At 45.2% G+C, this 16422-nt stretch overlaps 1 protein-coding gene across 4 annotated transcripts in view; it reads right to left on the bottom strand.

Moving 5' to 3' along the window:
* stxbp4 (syntaxin binding protein 4) overlaps nucleotides 1–16422 on the bottom strand; it is a 65973-nt gene that overhangs the window by 47747 nt on the left and 1804 nt on the right. For 3 of the 4 annotated variants that reach the window (XM_080305763.1, XM_080305765.1, XM_026177788.2), the window contains exons 2-4: nucleotides 578–651; nucleotides 307–402; nucleotides 132–201 (exon numbers count right to left, since the gene is read on the bottom strand). In XM_080305763.1, coding sequence (XP_080161889.1) covers nucleotides 132–201; nucleotides 307–402; nucleotides 578–651 — 240 coding nt within the window. Of the gene's footprint in view, nucleotides 1–131; nucleotides 202–306; nucleotides 403–577; nucleotides 652–937; nucleotides 986–16422 lie in introns of those variants that run through there. The other variant, XM_080305764.1, reaches the window with a different exon arrangement.

Here is a 16422-nt window from a genome sequence, read left to right as displayed (position 1 = left end):
ATTCACATAAAGTGTGATGGACACCAACACTCTGCAGTCCATGCAGCTTCACAATTCAAACAGTGCAAATAAACAAGTGATGCGAGACCGCCATGCTGCATTTTCTAAAATACCTCAACAGTGAGACTCACCTCTCATTGGTCACCCCTATCAGGCTGATGTTATTGACATCCAAAATCAGGTCACCTGACTTAAGCCGACCTGGAACAGAGAGTGACAGACAGACGGACGGAGAGAAGGCAAAGTGAGGGACGATAACAGTGTCTGTAGTAACCGATCCACAAAAAATACCAGAAGAATAGCTACCATCCAGAGCGGCCAGCCCACCAGCGATCACTCGCTTTATGTAGATACCAAACTCCTCTCCTGTCAGCTCTCTGTAGCCCCCAATTATTTTAACACCTGTGAACACACACAGATGAGCTCCAGTTAAAAAAGAGCCTGGCTTTCAGGCTGTACTGGCTCTTCATCTAGTTGTGACAGGCGATCGCAGCATTTTCAGATGCTGAGCTGCGGCTGAAGGAGGAGCGGTTAATAAGGACTCAGAGGTCAGTAAGGTCGAGGGAAAGATGCTCACCGAGTCCCTTCTTGCAGTCGCAGAACTCCAGCCTCTGTACGGCTCGGCTGATGCCGTGTGGGCCCATGATCGTCCTGGCAACAAGCAAAAACACAACAGATTTAAACACATATCAACATCCTCCCTCAGCCAAAGCCCCTCTCGCTCTGTTTCCTCAGAGCGCCGCTGCACAAAATAATCAAATCATCACAGGATTTTGGCATTGTCTCCCTCTCTCCCTCCCACCTCCACCCGGCTACGTCCAACCAATAAAATCTGTCGCCTCCTAAACGACGAGGCGGTTGAACCATGTGGCGACCTGGATGTTTGGAGGCTCGGGCGAACACAAACAGTGATTAGAAATAATCAAAGGAACATTACGGAGCAGTTGTTTTGTGCTTCTGCTGAGAGATTTGTGGGTGAGAAGGTTTCAGATTAAAGCTGAAGAGACTCCGACGTGGTGAACATGATCCTGCTGTCTGCTGGTTGTTCTCAAGTCTCAGCTCAGAGTCAGCACAGAGTCAGTTTGAGCGGCAGTTTGAGTCACATGCTGGTGTCTGAGCGTTTCAAAGGTTCGTGTAGAGGCAGCAAAGCCTGTCATGGACAGACTGACATGAATACTCGAGGCTGGGCCCAGAGGCTTTTTTAAATCTTTGGGCTCTAAGCTCAGTTTGATGCCTCCCTCAAACGTCGACTAAAGACATCGAAACAGATGCTGTGTCAGTTTTATGGGAGTAGCAACAAGAGAGAGCTGATCCTTTAATTTGGGTTCACTTACACTCAAAATAATCATGCTGACCACTTCCAAAAATAGCAAATGAACGGTCACATGGTGCATCTGCTGTTTTGCTCTCTCTCTCTCTCTTTAGTGACACACATCTCTGCAGATGACACGTTTTTTCATACAGTGGTCATGCAAAGGATCCAGTTAGTTCTTTGTGTATTATATTGCCCCCTTGAGGACTGACAATAATCACTTCCACCTAAAAGTCTTCAGAGGTCTACTGGATTAAAACCAAGCACCAAATAAATTCTGCAACTTTACCTGGAAGGTCTTTTTTTTAGGTTAGGAAAGGTTAAGGGTACTGTGCTTCTCTGTTTCATTTAAACTTAATTTACCAACCAGCTGCAAAGAGAAAGCTTTTCATACACATGTTGATTTAACAGTCATGTTTGCAGTTTAGATGGTTAGGTGGATGGTTGGTTGGATAGTTGGATGATTAGGTGGATGGTTGGATGGTTAGTTGCATGGTTGGATGGTTAGGTGGATGGTTGGATGGTTAGGTGGATGGTTGAATGGATGGTTGGGTGGTTAGGTGGATGGTTGGTTGGATAGTTACATGGTTGGATGGATGGATGGTTAGTTGGATGGCTGGTTGGCTAGATGGATGGTTAGGTGGATGGTTAGGTGGTTAGTTGGATGGTTGGTTGGATAGTTCCATGGTTGGATGGATGGTTGGATGGTTAGTTGGATGGTTGGTTGGATAGTTGAATGATTAGGTGGATGGTTGGTTGGTTAGTGTCATGGTTGGATGGTTAAGTGGATGGTTGGATGGATGGTTGGGTGGTTAGGTGGATGGTTGGTTGGATAGTTGGATGATTAGGTGGATGGTTGGTTGGATAGTTGCATGGTTGGATGCTAAGGTGGATGATTGGATGGTTGGTTGGATAGTTGGAGCTGCAAAGAGAAAGCTTTTCATACATATGTTGATTTAACAGTCATGTTTGCAGTTTAGATGGTTAGATGGATGTTTAGATGGTTGGTTAGTTGGATGGAAGGTTGGATGGTTAGGTGGATGGTTGGTTGGATAGTTGCATGGTTGGATGGTTGGATGGTTAGTTGGATGGCTGGTTGGCTAGATGGATGGTTGGATGGTTAGGTGGTTAGTTGGATGGTTGGTTGGATAGTTGCATGGTTGGATGGTTAGGTGAATGGTTGGGTGGTTAGGTAGATGGTTGGGTGGTTAGGTGGATGGTTGGTTGGATAGTTGGGTGGTTAGGTGGATGGTTGGTTGGATAGTTGGATGATTGGTTGGATAGTTGGATGATTAGGTGGATGGTTGGTTGGATAGTTGCATGGTTGGATGTTAGGTGGATGGTTAGGTGGTTAGTTGGATGGTTGGTTGGATAGTTCCATGGTTGGATGGTTAGGTGGATGGTTGGTTGGGTGGTTAGGTGGATGGTTGGTTGGTTAGTTGGATGATTGGTTGGATAGTTGGATGATTAGTTGGATGGCTGGTTGGCTAGATGGATGGTTGGATGGTTAGGTGGATGGTTAGGTGGTTAGTTGGATGGTTGGTTGGATAGTTCCATGGTTGGATGGTTAGTTGGATGATTGGTTGGATAGTTGGATGGTTGGATGGTTAGGTGGATGGTTGGGTGGTTAGGTGGATGGTTGGTTGGATAGTTGGATGATTAGGTGGATGGTTGGTTGGATAGTTGCATGGTTGGATGGATGAATGGATGGATGAATGGTTGGAAATAAAACAAACAGCAAAGATGTCCACTGTGAGCGACCATCTTTGAACAGAGGCGGGGGTTTACGACACCAACTCTCTGCCATCTATAATCCAGTTTTGAGATCCCTTCCCAGACGCCTTAACGCCCACTCACATCCTGGGCCATCTGATCTCAGGAATTCGCATGATAAGGTGGGGCCAGGTTTCACAATGAACTCACCCAAAACTCTGGCTGATTGGGACCCACACCCAGTTTCACACCTTGGCTCAGGCGATTAGAGGATCATCAGGGGGTCCTTTTGTCCCTCTGTGGGGGGAAACTCCCACTAGGTTTATATCTGGGACTCTCCACCATTTGACCTTAGAACTGAAGAAGCTTCTCAGATGAGAGGTGAAACGTCTTCAAGTAACTTAAAGAAGTCCAGACGCTTTTCTTTGCAAGCTCCTTTGACTACGATGACCTGGATGACTGAGAACCTTCACAGGCAAACAGCAAAGATCCAAAGCAGCATTTGCTTTTGGAAGCTGTTGCTGTAAACCTACAAGCTGCAGGTAAAGAAGCTCCCAGAGCAAGAGAAACAGGCCAAACTGAAACTGCGCAACCAGAATGAAGTTCCTACATCTTGGAACTAAAGAACACATGGGTAATATCATCGATGGAAACAGGCCACAGAAGCAAGACCCAACCAAGTGAAGCCCACTCTCCAGGAAGTAGACATACCATTATCCTAGTCTACTTTAAATAAAAGACTTCCAGAAAGAAGAGTGTCCCACAGTTTGACAGATGAAAGTAAAACCATCCAGCAGAATAAATAGAATAAAGCAAAACAACTTTAAGGTTTTGAGTGGCTCATGATCAGAGTTACAGAAAATCATTCCAATGACACTGAGTCACTGCTGTTTAGTTCATTCAGACTACGTTGGAACATAGCTGCCCTGATACAGCGCGGGGAATAATGATTTCATCTCCTGCTGAATCTGTTTGTTTCTCTAATTTTTATGGAAGTTGTATTTTAAGAGCGATACAACCTGGGTGGCTGTAGCTCAGGTGGCAGAGCAGGTCAGCCACTAATCAGAAGGTCGGTGATTCGATCCCAGGCTGCATCCTGGCTGCATGTCAAATATCCTTGGGCAAGATACTAACCCCATGTTTGCCTACTGGTGGTGGTCAGAGGGCCTGGTGGCGCCTATGTCCGGCAGCCTCGCCTCTGTCAGTGCGCCCCAGGGCAGCTGTGGCTACAATGTAGCTTGCCATTGCCAGTGTGTGAATGTGTGTGTGAATGGGTGAATGACTGAATGTAGTGTAAAGCGCTTTGGGGTCCTATGGACTAGAAAAGCGCTATACAAATGCAGGCCATTTACCATTTACCATAACCAAAAATCCAGAAAAAAAAAACACATAACATAGAAGTTATAAATTGCTTTTAATGCATTTGATCTCCAAGCAAAACATGACAGCTGCTTCTGCACAGCAGTGTGATGTTTCTTGTAGGGGGTGGCGGGGAGGGGGTATTGTGGGTACTGCAACACTTTAGTCCATTATGGTGCAATGTGCTACCAATGATGTTCTGGGCCTTCAGATCAGATCAGATGTAGTTTTGGGGAGATCCACCACTCATAAGATGAGATCTTGCATGGAGCTCCAGACTATGATGCTCATTTGATGCTGATGTCCTAAGACAGCTCTTTGGTCTTCTCTGAGGTGTGAAGAGGTTAGAATGGATGAAACTGATTCTGTGGACAGGTGTGTGTTATACACACCAATAGCGATTTGGGATCAGGAGGATCTGTAAGTGACTGATTGACTGAAGTCTGTGTGCCACATGGGTTAAAAGCCAGTCTGTAGGAACGTGAAGTCTGACTGGTTTATTTCACACACTGATTTGTAAATTATTGTATAATTTTTATCGAATGCCTTTCCTCCATCAAAAACTAGCATAAAAATCTGTCTGTGAAGGTTCTCAGTCATCCAGGCCATCGTAGTCTTTCCAAGCTCCTAGACTACCATAAAAATCGGAGACTGTTCATTTTTCTGTAAGTAAGCAACTCAGTCGGGAATATAAATAATAAATAGTTATTTCCTCCACTCTGTGTGCTGAGAAGCATTTGAGGATATCTACCAGGTAGTGAGACGTCGCGGGAGGGCGGTTTTAAAGCTGCGATATTATCTCAGTTCTTCAGAAGCTTTGAGCAGCGCAGCTTTCAGGGCGACCCTACATATACTGTGTTATGTAAGGGATAATGTACAGTGAAGTCAAGGTCACACTGTGAAGAGGATTAGTTTGAAATCATAATCCATCTTAAGGAACCAAATATATTGTAAGGAGACCCGATGCTTGCACATCATACAGCTGGACAGTTTTCCAAGCAGCAAACGTCAGTCGAGCAACCAGCTACTAAAAATCACTTCTACATACGTTAACCTACTATTTCGAGATGGTTCATCAACAAAGTAGATCAATAATTAGCAAAATAAAGTCACCGAGAAACCAAATGGACTCAGTTGATGCTGATAAATGAGAGTCTACGTTTGTTGAGTTACTCGGCTTGAACAGAAACTGACCAACACATTGGGACCACAGACTCTTTCCCACCATCCCAGATGAGTCTGTTTTTTTGTTTATTGTATTGTAACTGTTAGATGTTACCTAAGGGCCATATTAGAGTCTCCACCTTTCTCAAAGGTCATCTTTTTCTTTTTTCCAGACTTCAGAAAAATTAGCACAAAACCACAAAAAACATGGAAGCCTCTTCATGACAGCTAAAAGAAACATAGGTTCTCAGCAGCTGTTTCATAAACTGAAATAAACTTGGTGTGTAGACCCGGCACTCGATGAAGCGTGAGTTGAGCACGTTTTTCCAATCAGTGCTTAAATCAGGTGACCAGCAGGTTTCGTTAAAAGATTAAGCCAGCGTGAACGTGCCCAAGCCTGCAGCTCCTTTAAAGGCCACTCAGTGAACATTGTTGGAAATCAAAGAAAAGGGCAGACTTCCATCAAATATGAATTCTGCCAACATTAATCTCCTGCTAAAACCAGGCAAAGACCCTGTATATCCAATATCCCTTATAAATGTAGACCTTTAAATAATCTGCAAAGCTCTCTCAAAGAGACTAGAGAAAATAACCCCCTCTTAATTCATCCTGACCAAACTGGTTTCATAAAAGGTAGACACTCATCAACAAATACACGTAGATTACTTAATTTGATAGACTACTCATACAGTAAAAACCTTGAAACTACAATATTTTCTTTAGATGCAGAAAAAGCATTTGACAGAGTTAACTGTAAATTTCTATTTGCAACTTTACACAAATTTGGTTTTGGATCCTCTTTCATTAACTGGTTAAAAATATTATATAACTCCCCAACAGCTTGTGTCAGAACAAATGACCAGACATCCTCCAGCTTCTGTCTCTTGAGGGGCACCAGGCAGGGATGCCCACTCTCCCCTTCACTGTTTGCAATTTTTATTGAACCACTAGCAGCAGCAATTAGACAGAATTCAGTAATTAAGGGCATAAAATGCAAGAACGTGGAACATAAAATCAGCCTTTATGCAGATGATGCGTTACTTTTTCTCCAAAACTCACAAACCAATATCTCTGGGGTCATTGAATTGATAAACTCTTTTGCAAGAATATCAGATTACTCAATTAATTGGTCAAAATTGACAGTCCTTCAGATTAATTGCTCCCTCCATAATTCCTCTTCTACACCACTGCAATCTGGAGATATAAAATATTTAGGTATTAATGTTTCTCCCAAGCTTGCAGATCTAACTAAATTAAACCCTATCCCACTTTTAAAGAAGGTAGAAGATGATCTGGCTAGATGGAAATGTCTACCCATATCACTCATGGGAAGGGTTGCCGCTATAAAAATGATGGTCTTACCAAAAATAAATTATTTATTCTCAATGATCCCAACTAAACCGCCACAAGATTGGTTCAGATCTCTAGATTCATGTATGTCCAAATTCCTTTGGAAAAATAAACCCCCACGTATAAGCTTAAAAACACTACAAAAGACCAAGGATAAAGGAGGACTAGAACTGCCTAACTTTCAGCACTACTTCTTAGCCAACAGGCTTCAGTTTATCTCAGGATGGTTAAAACACACCCTCTTAGATGAACCTTGGCTAGATGTAGAACAAGCACTCTGCAATAATCTAGAGATCTCAGACCTACCATTTATCAGCTCAAACATCCAAAGACATGAATGCTTTAAAAGCATCAACATCAGCTCTTCTCTGACAGCATGGTGGGAGTTTCTAAAATTGACGGAGTCTTCATTAATCCCATGCAAACGTACACCTATCTGGAACAACCCTGACATATTACAAAACAATAATATGATAAACTTTTCAGATTGGAGTGGTAAAGGAATCAAATACTTAGAACAAATATTAGAAGGAACAGAATTTATTTCATTTGACGGACTAGTTACACAATATGGGATCAACAAGAAAAGATTTTTAGAATATCAACAAATTAAATCCATAGTAAAAAAGAAATTTAAACCGGGTCAAGTTGAACTACAAACACCACCAAGTGTGGTTCAATTTCTTACTCTTAAAACCCCCAGATTACTATCCAAAATATACAGAATGCTTTCTAAAACGGATGAATCAATATCACTTCCTATTGCAAAATGGGAAGCGGATTTATCAGTTAACTTAGACCTAAACTTCTGGTCTCAGATTTGCTTAAAAACCTTTCATCTAATTAGAAATCCCAGTCTTCAATTAATTCAATACAAAATACTACATAGAGTGCACTATACAGGTCATCGGATGTTCAAGATGGGTTATACATCTACCAACAACTGCTCACACTGCCAAACCAATTCACCGGACAATTATATCCACGCTCTTTGGTTCTGTCCACCAGTTCATAAGTTTTGGCGCGAGATATGTGAAGACTTATCGAAGTGTCTGAAATGTCACATTCCAACTTCCCTCTTAGTGTGTTTGTTGGGCAGCTTAGATAATGTCACTACAGAAAAGAATATAGCCCATATGGTTTTCACTGCCCTATGCATAGCCAAGAAAACAGTCCTCATGAACTGGAAAAATAAAAATAATCTTAATTCTAACCAATATAGAAATTATCTATTAGATTACATTAGTCTTGATACAGCCTCTGCCACCACTTCAGATCAATTGCTCTGGGCTCCTTTGATCAGCTCCATCACCTAGTGGGGGTGGGGGGGCATAGTTTGGTCCCACCTTTGCTGTTGTGATTGGTGTGGGGGTAGGGACAGGCTTAGGGCATCGGGGGTTCCCCAGGAGCATCTTCCTTGGAGGGCTCAACCCGGGGTTGCGGTCATGGCCTATTAAGGGCTCTGTTGGCTCATCGGTGACGGTTTCCTCGTGGGTGCGTGTACTGACCTGGTAACCTGGGTGCCCCTGGGTGGGTCCAGGATGGGCGTGGGGTTCTGGGGGTGCTCCATCTCTGGGCTGGGGCCCTGGCTGGGCCTTGGGGGCTTCTGGGGGTGCTCCATCTCTGGGCTGGGGCCCTGGCTGGGCCTTGGGGGCTTGGGTCCCGGTTGGTGTGTTGCCGGGGTTGTGGGCGGGTGGGCTGTCCTGGGCTCTGTGGGGCCAGGCGGTGAGGCTGCACTGGGCCCCGGTCCAGATGGGCCTGGGCCCCCCTTTCCCTGGTGGGTTGCAGAGTATGGGGGTGCCTACTGGGGTCAGCGGGGGAGCTGGCCCCAGGGAGGGGTCACTTGCCCCTCCCTTCCTTCCCTCCCCATCTCCAGCTGCCTCCCTCTTCCTGCTCCACCACAATCACCCACACATGCAGGACCTTGGGGTAAAGGTGTGTCACCAGGGTGCAGGGGAGGCTACCCCCGTCCCCTTCTGGCTGCCTCTGCCTCAATTTTATCCCACAACTTAGACATTCACATTACTCACACTCTCATTACACATACAGTGAGGCAAAAAAGTATTTAGTCAGCCACCGATTGTGCAAGTTCCCCCACTTAAAATGATGACAGAGGTCAGTAATTTGCACCAGAGGTACACTTCAACTGTGAGAGACAGAATGTGAAAAAAAAAATCCATGAATCCACATGGTAGGATCTGTAAAGAATTTATTGGTAAATCAGGGTGGAAAATAAGTATTTGGTCACCTCAAACAAGGAAAATCTCTGGCTCTCACAGACCTGTAACGTCTTCTGTAAGAAGCTTTTCTGTCCCCCACTCGTTACCTGTATGAATGGCACCTGTTTGAACTCATCATCTGTATAAAAGACACCTGTCCACAGCCTCAAACAGTCAGACTCCAAACTCCGCCATGGCCAAGACCAAAGAGCTTTCGAAGGACACCAGGAAAAGTATTGTAGACCTGCACCAGACTGGGAAGAGTGAATCTACAATAGGCAAGCAGCTTGGTGTGAAAAAATCAACTGTGGGAGCAATCATCAGAAAATGGAAGACATACAAGACCACTGATAATCTCCCTCGATCTGGGGCTCCACGCAAGATCTCATCCCGTGGGGTCAAAATGATCATGAGAACGGTGAGCAAAGATCCCAGAACCACACGGGGGGACCTGGTGAATGACCTGCAGAGAGCTGGGACCAAAGTAACAAAGGTCACCATCAGTAACACACTACAACGGCAGGGAATCAAATCCTGCAGTGCCAGACGTGTTCCGCTGCTGAAGCCAGTGCATGTCCAGGCCCGTCTGAAGTTTGCCAGAGAGCACATGGATGATACAGCAGAGGATTGGGAGAATGTCATGTGGTCAGATGAAACCAAAGTAGAACTTTTTGGTATAAACTCAACTCGTCGTGTTTGGAGGAAGAAGAATACTGAGTTGCATCCCAAGAACACCATACCTACTGTGAAGCATGGGGGTGGAAACATCATGCTATGGGGCTGTTTTTCTGCCAAGGGGACAGGACGACTGATCCGTGTTAAGGACAGAATGAATGGGGCCATGTATCGTGAGATTTTGAGCCAAAACCTCCTTCCATCAGTGAGAACTTTGAAGATGGAACGAGGCTGGGTCTTCCAACATGACAATGATCCAAAACACACCGCCCGGGCAACAAAGGAGTGGCTCCATAAGAAGCATTTGAAAGTCCTGGAGTGGCCTAGCCAGTCTCCAGACCTCAACCCCATAGAAAATCTGTGGCGGGAGTTGAAAGTCCGTGTTGCTCGGCGACAGCCCCAAAACATCACTGCTCTCGAGAAGATCTGCATGGAGGAATGGGCCAAAATACCAGCTACTGTGTGTGCAAACCTGGTAAAGACCTATAGTAAACGTTTGACCTCTGTTATTGCCAACAAAGGTTATGTTACAAAGTATTGAGTTGTATTTTTGTTATTGACCAAATACTTATTTTCCACCCTGATTTACGAATAAATTCTTTACAAATCCTACCATGTGGATTCATGGATTTTTTTTTTCACATTCTGTCTCTCACAGTTGAAGTGTACCTCTGGTGGAAATTACTGACCTCTGTCATCATTTTAGGTGGGGGAACTTGCACAATTGTTGGCTGACTAAATACTTTTTTGCCCCACTGTACATATAGGATCTTGGGGGTGGGCACGATACACGGACTCCAAAAGACCATCAGGGTGTACACCCCACCCCTGGCGTCGTTGCCCACCTCTCAATGTTAAATACACGTAGACATTGAGGGCTAGCAGGAGGGACTATGCGCTTACCTGCTGCTCCTTGGCAGGTAGCTCCATGCCCTCCTGGGTTTTAAATGTACCTTAGAACACACATGCATCAACACTACAATGAGCGGGTGGAGGGAGGTTTGGAGTCTTCACACACCCATTCTCTGCGACCTGCTGGAGCGGGGGGGCTAGGAGGAGTTGGCCGTCCGACTGGGGTCTGGAGTGTGGGGCCTCCCTGCTGCTGCGGAGTCGGGGCGGTCTGTTTCTCCCCACCACAGGGAAAAGGGTAACACCACCTGGGTCTGGGTGCAGTTCCCCCCTCCAGGGGCAAGGGTACCTAGACCCGGTTTGTAGAGTACGCTTGGGGAGTGTGATCGTGTGTACAGCGTCTCTTTATGTCTGTCTCCACGTTGGTTGAGTGTGGAGTAAGTACATATGAGAGCATGAGGGTGGGAATGGATGTTTGTGTCTGTGTGTGCCTGTATGTCTGTGTCTATATGTCAGGTTGGGTGTCAGGCGCCACCTCTCTGGGGACATCTCAGGCCCTCCAAGGTTTGGAGGCCTATCTCCACCCACCACCACTTCCCCTGCTGGTGGCGGACTCCCTCAGACATCGGTGCGTTGGTGGTTCTTTGTGTCCGGGGATGGGCGTCCAGGTACACACCGGCTCACTCCTTGGTGGCTGCTTGTCGGGGCCTGGAGCCTGGGGCTCGCTTGGGCCACTTCAGGGGGTGGGGTGCCCCCGGCCTCTCGGCCTGGGTCTCGGTCACTCAGGCACAGCTGGCTGCTGGCGGAGCTCACAGGCACGTCACTGCAACCCCCCCTGGCTTCTGCTCCGCGGCTGCTGAGTGAGCCCTCATCTGGGACTCTCCTCAGCTCTTTCTGGGACAGTGGCGCGGCTGCCCCTCTGTTGGTCTTCCTTGGTCTCTTGTGTTCTGGGGGCCTCTGGATGTCTGGAGTCTTGATCTCCTCCATACCTGCTTCATGCCCTGGAGGACGGGGCTGTGCCCCCCCCCCCCCCCACACCCTCTAGCAGATCATTACATGAAGGAACCTTTTAAAAACAAGCGCGTCCATGCTCACAGGTGTACACACGGGTGATCACACCCACAAACTACACCCTTTTTGGCTCCTACCTCAAAGCACACTGCGCTGTTGATCTTACGTGCTGCACAATAATGTTTAATATTTAGTATTTACTGTTATTGTCATGGATCGCTGTGTGGCAAGCAGGAGGAGGACCCAAATGCAAAACTCACAGACACGGGGATGAACTCGAGAAACACAGCTTTAATGCTGGCACGGCAGAACACAGGAAATACAAAACTAAACTGGGAAAAGTAAACTAACACTCGCAGGTAGACACAGGAAGATCCACACAACATGAGGGAGAACGCGACACAGCACTGAGGGAGACGCAGACATAAATACACCAAGGGTTAACGAGCGGAGTGGGAGCACATGGGGAACACAGGTGACACTGATAATAATCACGAGACATGGCAGGAGTGAACACAACACTGGCGGGGAGACGGGCGAGGCGAAACAGGAAGTACAGAGGTTCAGACAGGAGGAGAGCGAGCACGAGTAGAACATCAACATAACGGGCAGGGGAGACACGGAATAAACACGAAAGGGGACGAGGGCTCATGAATACACAGAGGGGCACACAGGGGGTGAGAGTCATAAAGGGAAAGCACTCAGGGAACAAAATACAAACATACAAAAAAACTAAGAATACTGGGCCAACATGGCCCGGGACCATGACAGTTATATTCACATAGATTATCGTGATGTTGTTTATTATGTTGCTCTTTTTTTTCTTTCTTCTGTTTGTTTTCTCTTTTTTCTTTCTCAACAGGTGATCCAGGTGATTGATAGATGGATTTTTTTGTCTGCTTATTTTGTTGTTTTTTTTGTTTTTTGCCCTTTATCCCCGTCCCTCTTCCCCCCTGTTTTTGTTTCCCTCTTTCTTTTCCCCAGTCGGTCCCGTATTTAACAAGTAAAAATAAAATAAAATAAACAATAAAAGGTGAATCAAATGGACCATTACGGCAAGGCTGGGATGGTCCATTTGGTAAAGTAAATCCGTTGGGCATCTTCCTTTGCCTTTAGACAATAATTCTGATGCAAAAAAGCCAAATGGGACAGGCAAAAAAGGAAAAAAAAAAAAAAGGCCACTCAATGTTAAAATGTCCAATCCTATGGCTGCTTTATGGCTAACAGCTCCAGTTTTGGTGCACAGTGAAATTCTGTGTCCTAAAGATGGTGTGGAGTCTCGTTTTATTCCATTTATAGATTTCCATTATAGTTAATTTATAGTTGGATTTTTCTTTTGGCCAATGAGAATCTCTCCTGTCAAACACATCAGTGCACGCATGAAATCAGATCTAAATGCTCAGACTCACTTGGGTATTTGATGCATTCACTGTAAGCCTGGATCAGTACAGCAAGACGCTGCCAGATCTGATCACTCTGCATAACCTTTGGCTTCCGCCTGCACCCGGCTCAGCGATGAAGAGTCATTATCGTGAGTTTGTCTACTACACGTAAAACAAACGTACCTTTCCACATCGGTAACCTGACAGCAGCAGCTCCCCCAGGCCCACAAACAGACGACAGCAGCTGACAATGTGCAGCGAAGCCAACTGCTGGGACACAAGGGAGCAATTAAACTGATCACTTAATACCTGATAATCTGCACGACCTGTCGCAAATGATTAACATCCCACAGAGGCCGGGCGCCAGCGAGGACACGCTAACACCGCTGCAGAGCCTCCAGACCACCATCACCTACACCTACGCACCTCATCTGTAGCTTTACCTGCAGAAGAAACAAACCTTCCACTTAAACCTGCAGTATAGTTTACTGGCTGCATCAATGAAACTGAAAGAGATGTCCCTGAGGTTTTGTGCTGTTATGTAGATATTAAACAGATCCATGTGTCACAGTTTTAACTGACTTTTTTCTATTTTTAGTAACTGGTCATTAATGAAATAATGGAACATTCACCAGTTTAATGTTGCTGGTTTAAAGCGATCGATTCCATGTACAATAAAATTATATCTAAAGAGAAGCCTGGTCACATATTCTCCACCTGAAAACGTCTTTTACCCTCACTTCTAAAGTGAGGCACATATTTCAGATGTTCCAACATCTGACAAAGTTTTAACATTAACTGAGCCCACCTCAGGGTCTTTGTCCACAGACACAGATGACTGAGTGTTTTACCTGACAGTAGGTTAAAGTCTTCTAGCTCTTCCTTCACAGTCATCATCAGCTCTTTGTCCACCTGTTAAGGCCTACAGAGGAGTAGACTACACCCCTGGAACCTCCGGTCACTTGGGAAAAATGTGTGTTCCCGCAGTGGTTGTGGATGGTTTCAGGAGGCTTGCTGGGTGAGATCGGTTGCAAAGAGGTTGCTGCACCAAAAACCTCCTTGCAACTGCTTTGATCACAGGCAGACGGCTGCGATCAGCTGAAGTTTTTAATGAAAGATGCAGACCTTTCTGCAAAATATTAACATTTACACTCTGAGCAAACGTGTAGCTTTAAAACATGCAGTGCAAACCAGCAAATGTGGAACTTTTACTTTGAAGGTGAAAGGTCTCCAGTCAGCATTTTCACAGTGTCACTAGCACTTGGTGAATCATTCTTCCATGTGAACAACAGGTGATGCTGATTCTGCTAGAGACCAAAGCAGCACCATGCACCTCTCTGCAGCAACCAGCTGGAGAGTTACACCAACTTGTATCTGAGATGTCACATTAGCAAAATGCTTCTTTTAATCCAAAAACCAATGAGTACTGAGAACTGAAAGGTAAAAACAGCCGAATTCTTATTTGTCTTCTTCTTGATTAGCTGCATCCTTGCACTGTATGATTTCATCACACATACTAATTCCACTTAGTGAAGTCTCCTCTAAAGTTTGGGGAAATAAACTCAGCTGGACAATAAGGTTTAAGTTCAGACGTAACTTCTGCTGTAAAGCTGGACATTTAAAGCTGAACATCCTTTATGTGGACATTAAAATAACTGCAGTTTCTGTCTCATGCCACTCACTTCATTTTTCAGCCGTTGAAGTTGCTGCTTGAGCGTCACCCCACCTCCCCCAAGAGCTGTGAAAGCCAGGATTTAATTTCATTCAAATGTTCCAGCAAAGAGAGGATCACATGAAAATGAAGGAAGAGAAGGAAGTGAGTTCAGGTTTGAATGTTTGCTTCCAGTGTTGTGTTAAATATCTGTGCAGCCAAATGAACAGATAACTTATTTTCTTCAGTCTAAACTGATGAAAATGCACGCTGATCCGTGAGCTATGCAAATGTGCAGAGAGCTGCAGCGCGTGAGGATTACTGTTTGGTGTTTGCATATTTAATCTGCTCCTGTCTGTTTGCCGTCTTTCTCTGTATGTTTAAGTGTCAAATAAAAGCACGAGAGGGGGAACACAAAGAGGAGACTCCCTGCGGTGAAGCGCAGCAGATGTTTTCCCCAGCTTGAGTGATGGGGATGGATCCACACGCTGACAGATTATTACCAGACACAGGAAGCTGTGCAGGAAACCCGAACTGCTGGCTCACGTTTCACTTTCACGTCTCATTCATAGCCAGTACATAAAAAGAAGTAAGGGATGCTTATCATGGAGTGTGTTTGTTTGATTGCCAGGAGTCATGCTGTTTAATACAGTTGAGCTGAATACTTCATAACACTCGTAAAACACTCCTGTTTTGATTTCTCCAACAATCAACACTTCAATATGTTTCCAGCACCTTGTTGAATCTGTGCCATGGAGAGTTAATGCAGTTCTGTAGCCCTAACACTGCTCCTAACATGGCGTGTATAATAATGGTGAGTCTACATTAGAGCTGCTTAACCTCCGACCTGAACTCTTCCATGGCAGCATTCTTAATTTCTCTTTGATATTTGGGCATATTGGGACCTGATGAATGTAAAAACAAAGAATCACCAATTTTTTTTTAAACCAATTTTTGTTTCTAAGAAAAATGAGAGCCACATATGAGGATATTTGTTTTAAATTTTGATAAAACAGAGGCAGTGTAATGTCCTCGTAGGTCCTTGTAGAGCAAAATTTAGTATTTTGGTCTAGACAACCCAAAATGTGATGTCCACATATGTGGACGCCAGGTCCTAGGAGGTTAAAGATGCTCAGATGACTGAAGCAGAAGGTTTCCAAAGAACTGCAGCTGAAGTTCTTTACATCTGTAAAGCTGTGTCTGAACAAAGCAAAGACTTCTGCAGTGAACAAGACCAGAGTGGAGGTTTCATCCAAGCATGCTGCTGTGCATTAAGGATAAACACCAAACCTCATACGACCATGAGCACGGTGGTGGAGGGATGATGATCTGAGTGCACCGTAAACTTCTCTGTATACCAAAGTAATCTAGAGCCAGTGTGAGGCCATCTGTCCCACAGCTGAAACTTGGACCAAACTGGGTCATCAACAGGACCGCAGCAGATCTCCAACAGAACAACTGAAAAAGAAAAGAATGGAGCTGCTGCAGAGCTCAGAGAGCTGTGCATGAATGAATGCTGCAAACCTGAATGAAACGAAGCAACGCCGCAAAGAAGAGTGGAGCAAAACTCCTCCACAACCCCCTGATAGACTGATGAGATGACACAGAAACTACCACTGCAACGTGTTGCTGTTGAGTACATTCCTGCAATAAACCATCAGTCAATCTGATGTTGATATCTAGGTGATATCCACGCATGTGTTCACGCCTAACCTGGCTCGTCTGTCCATCAGCAGC

Source organism: Astatotilapia calliptera, chromosome 8, assembly GCF_964374335.1.
Source record: "Astatotilapia calliptera chromosome 8, fAstCal68.1, whole genome shotgun sequence".
NCBI classification, from domain to species: Eukaryota; Metazoa; Chordata; class Actinopteri; order Cichliformes; family Cichlidae; genus Astatotilapia; species Astatotilapia calliptera.
Note: the sequence above shows the minus strand (reverse complement) of the source record. Positions and strands in the feature narration are given on the sequence as shown.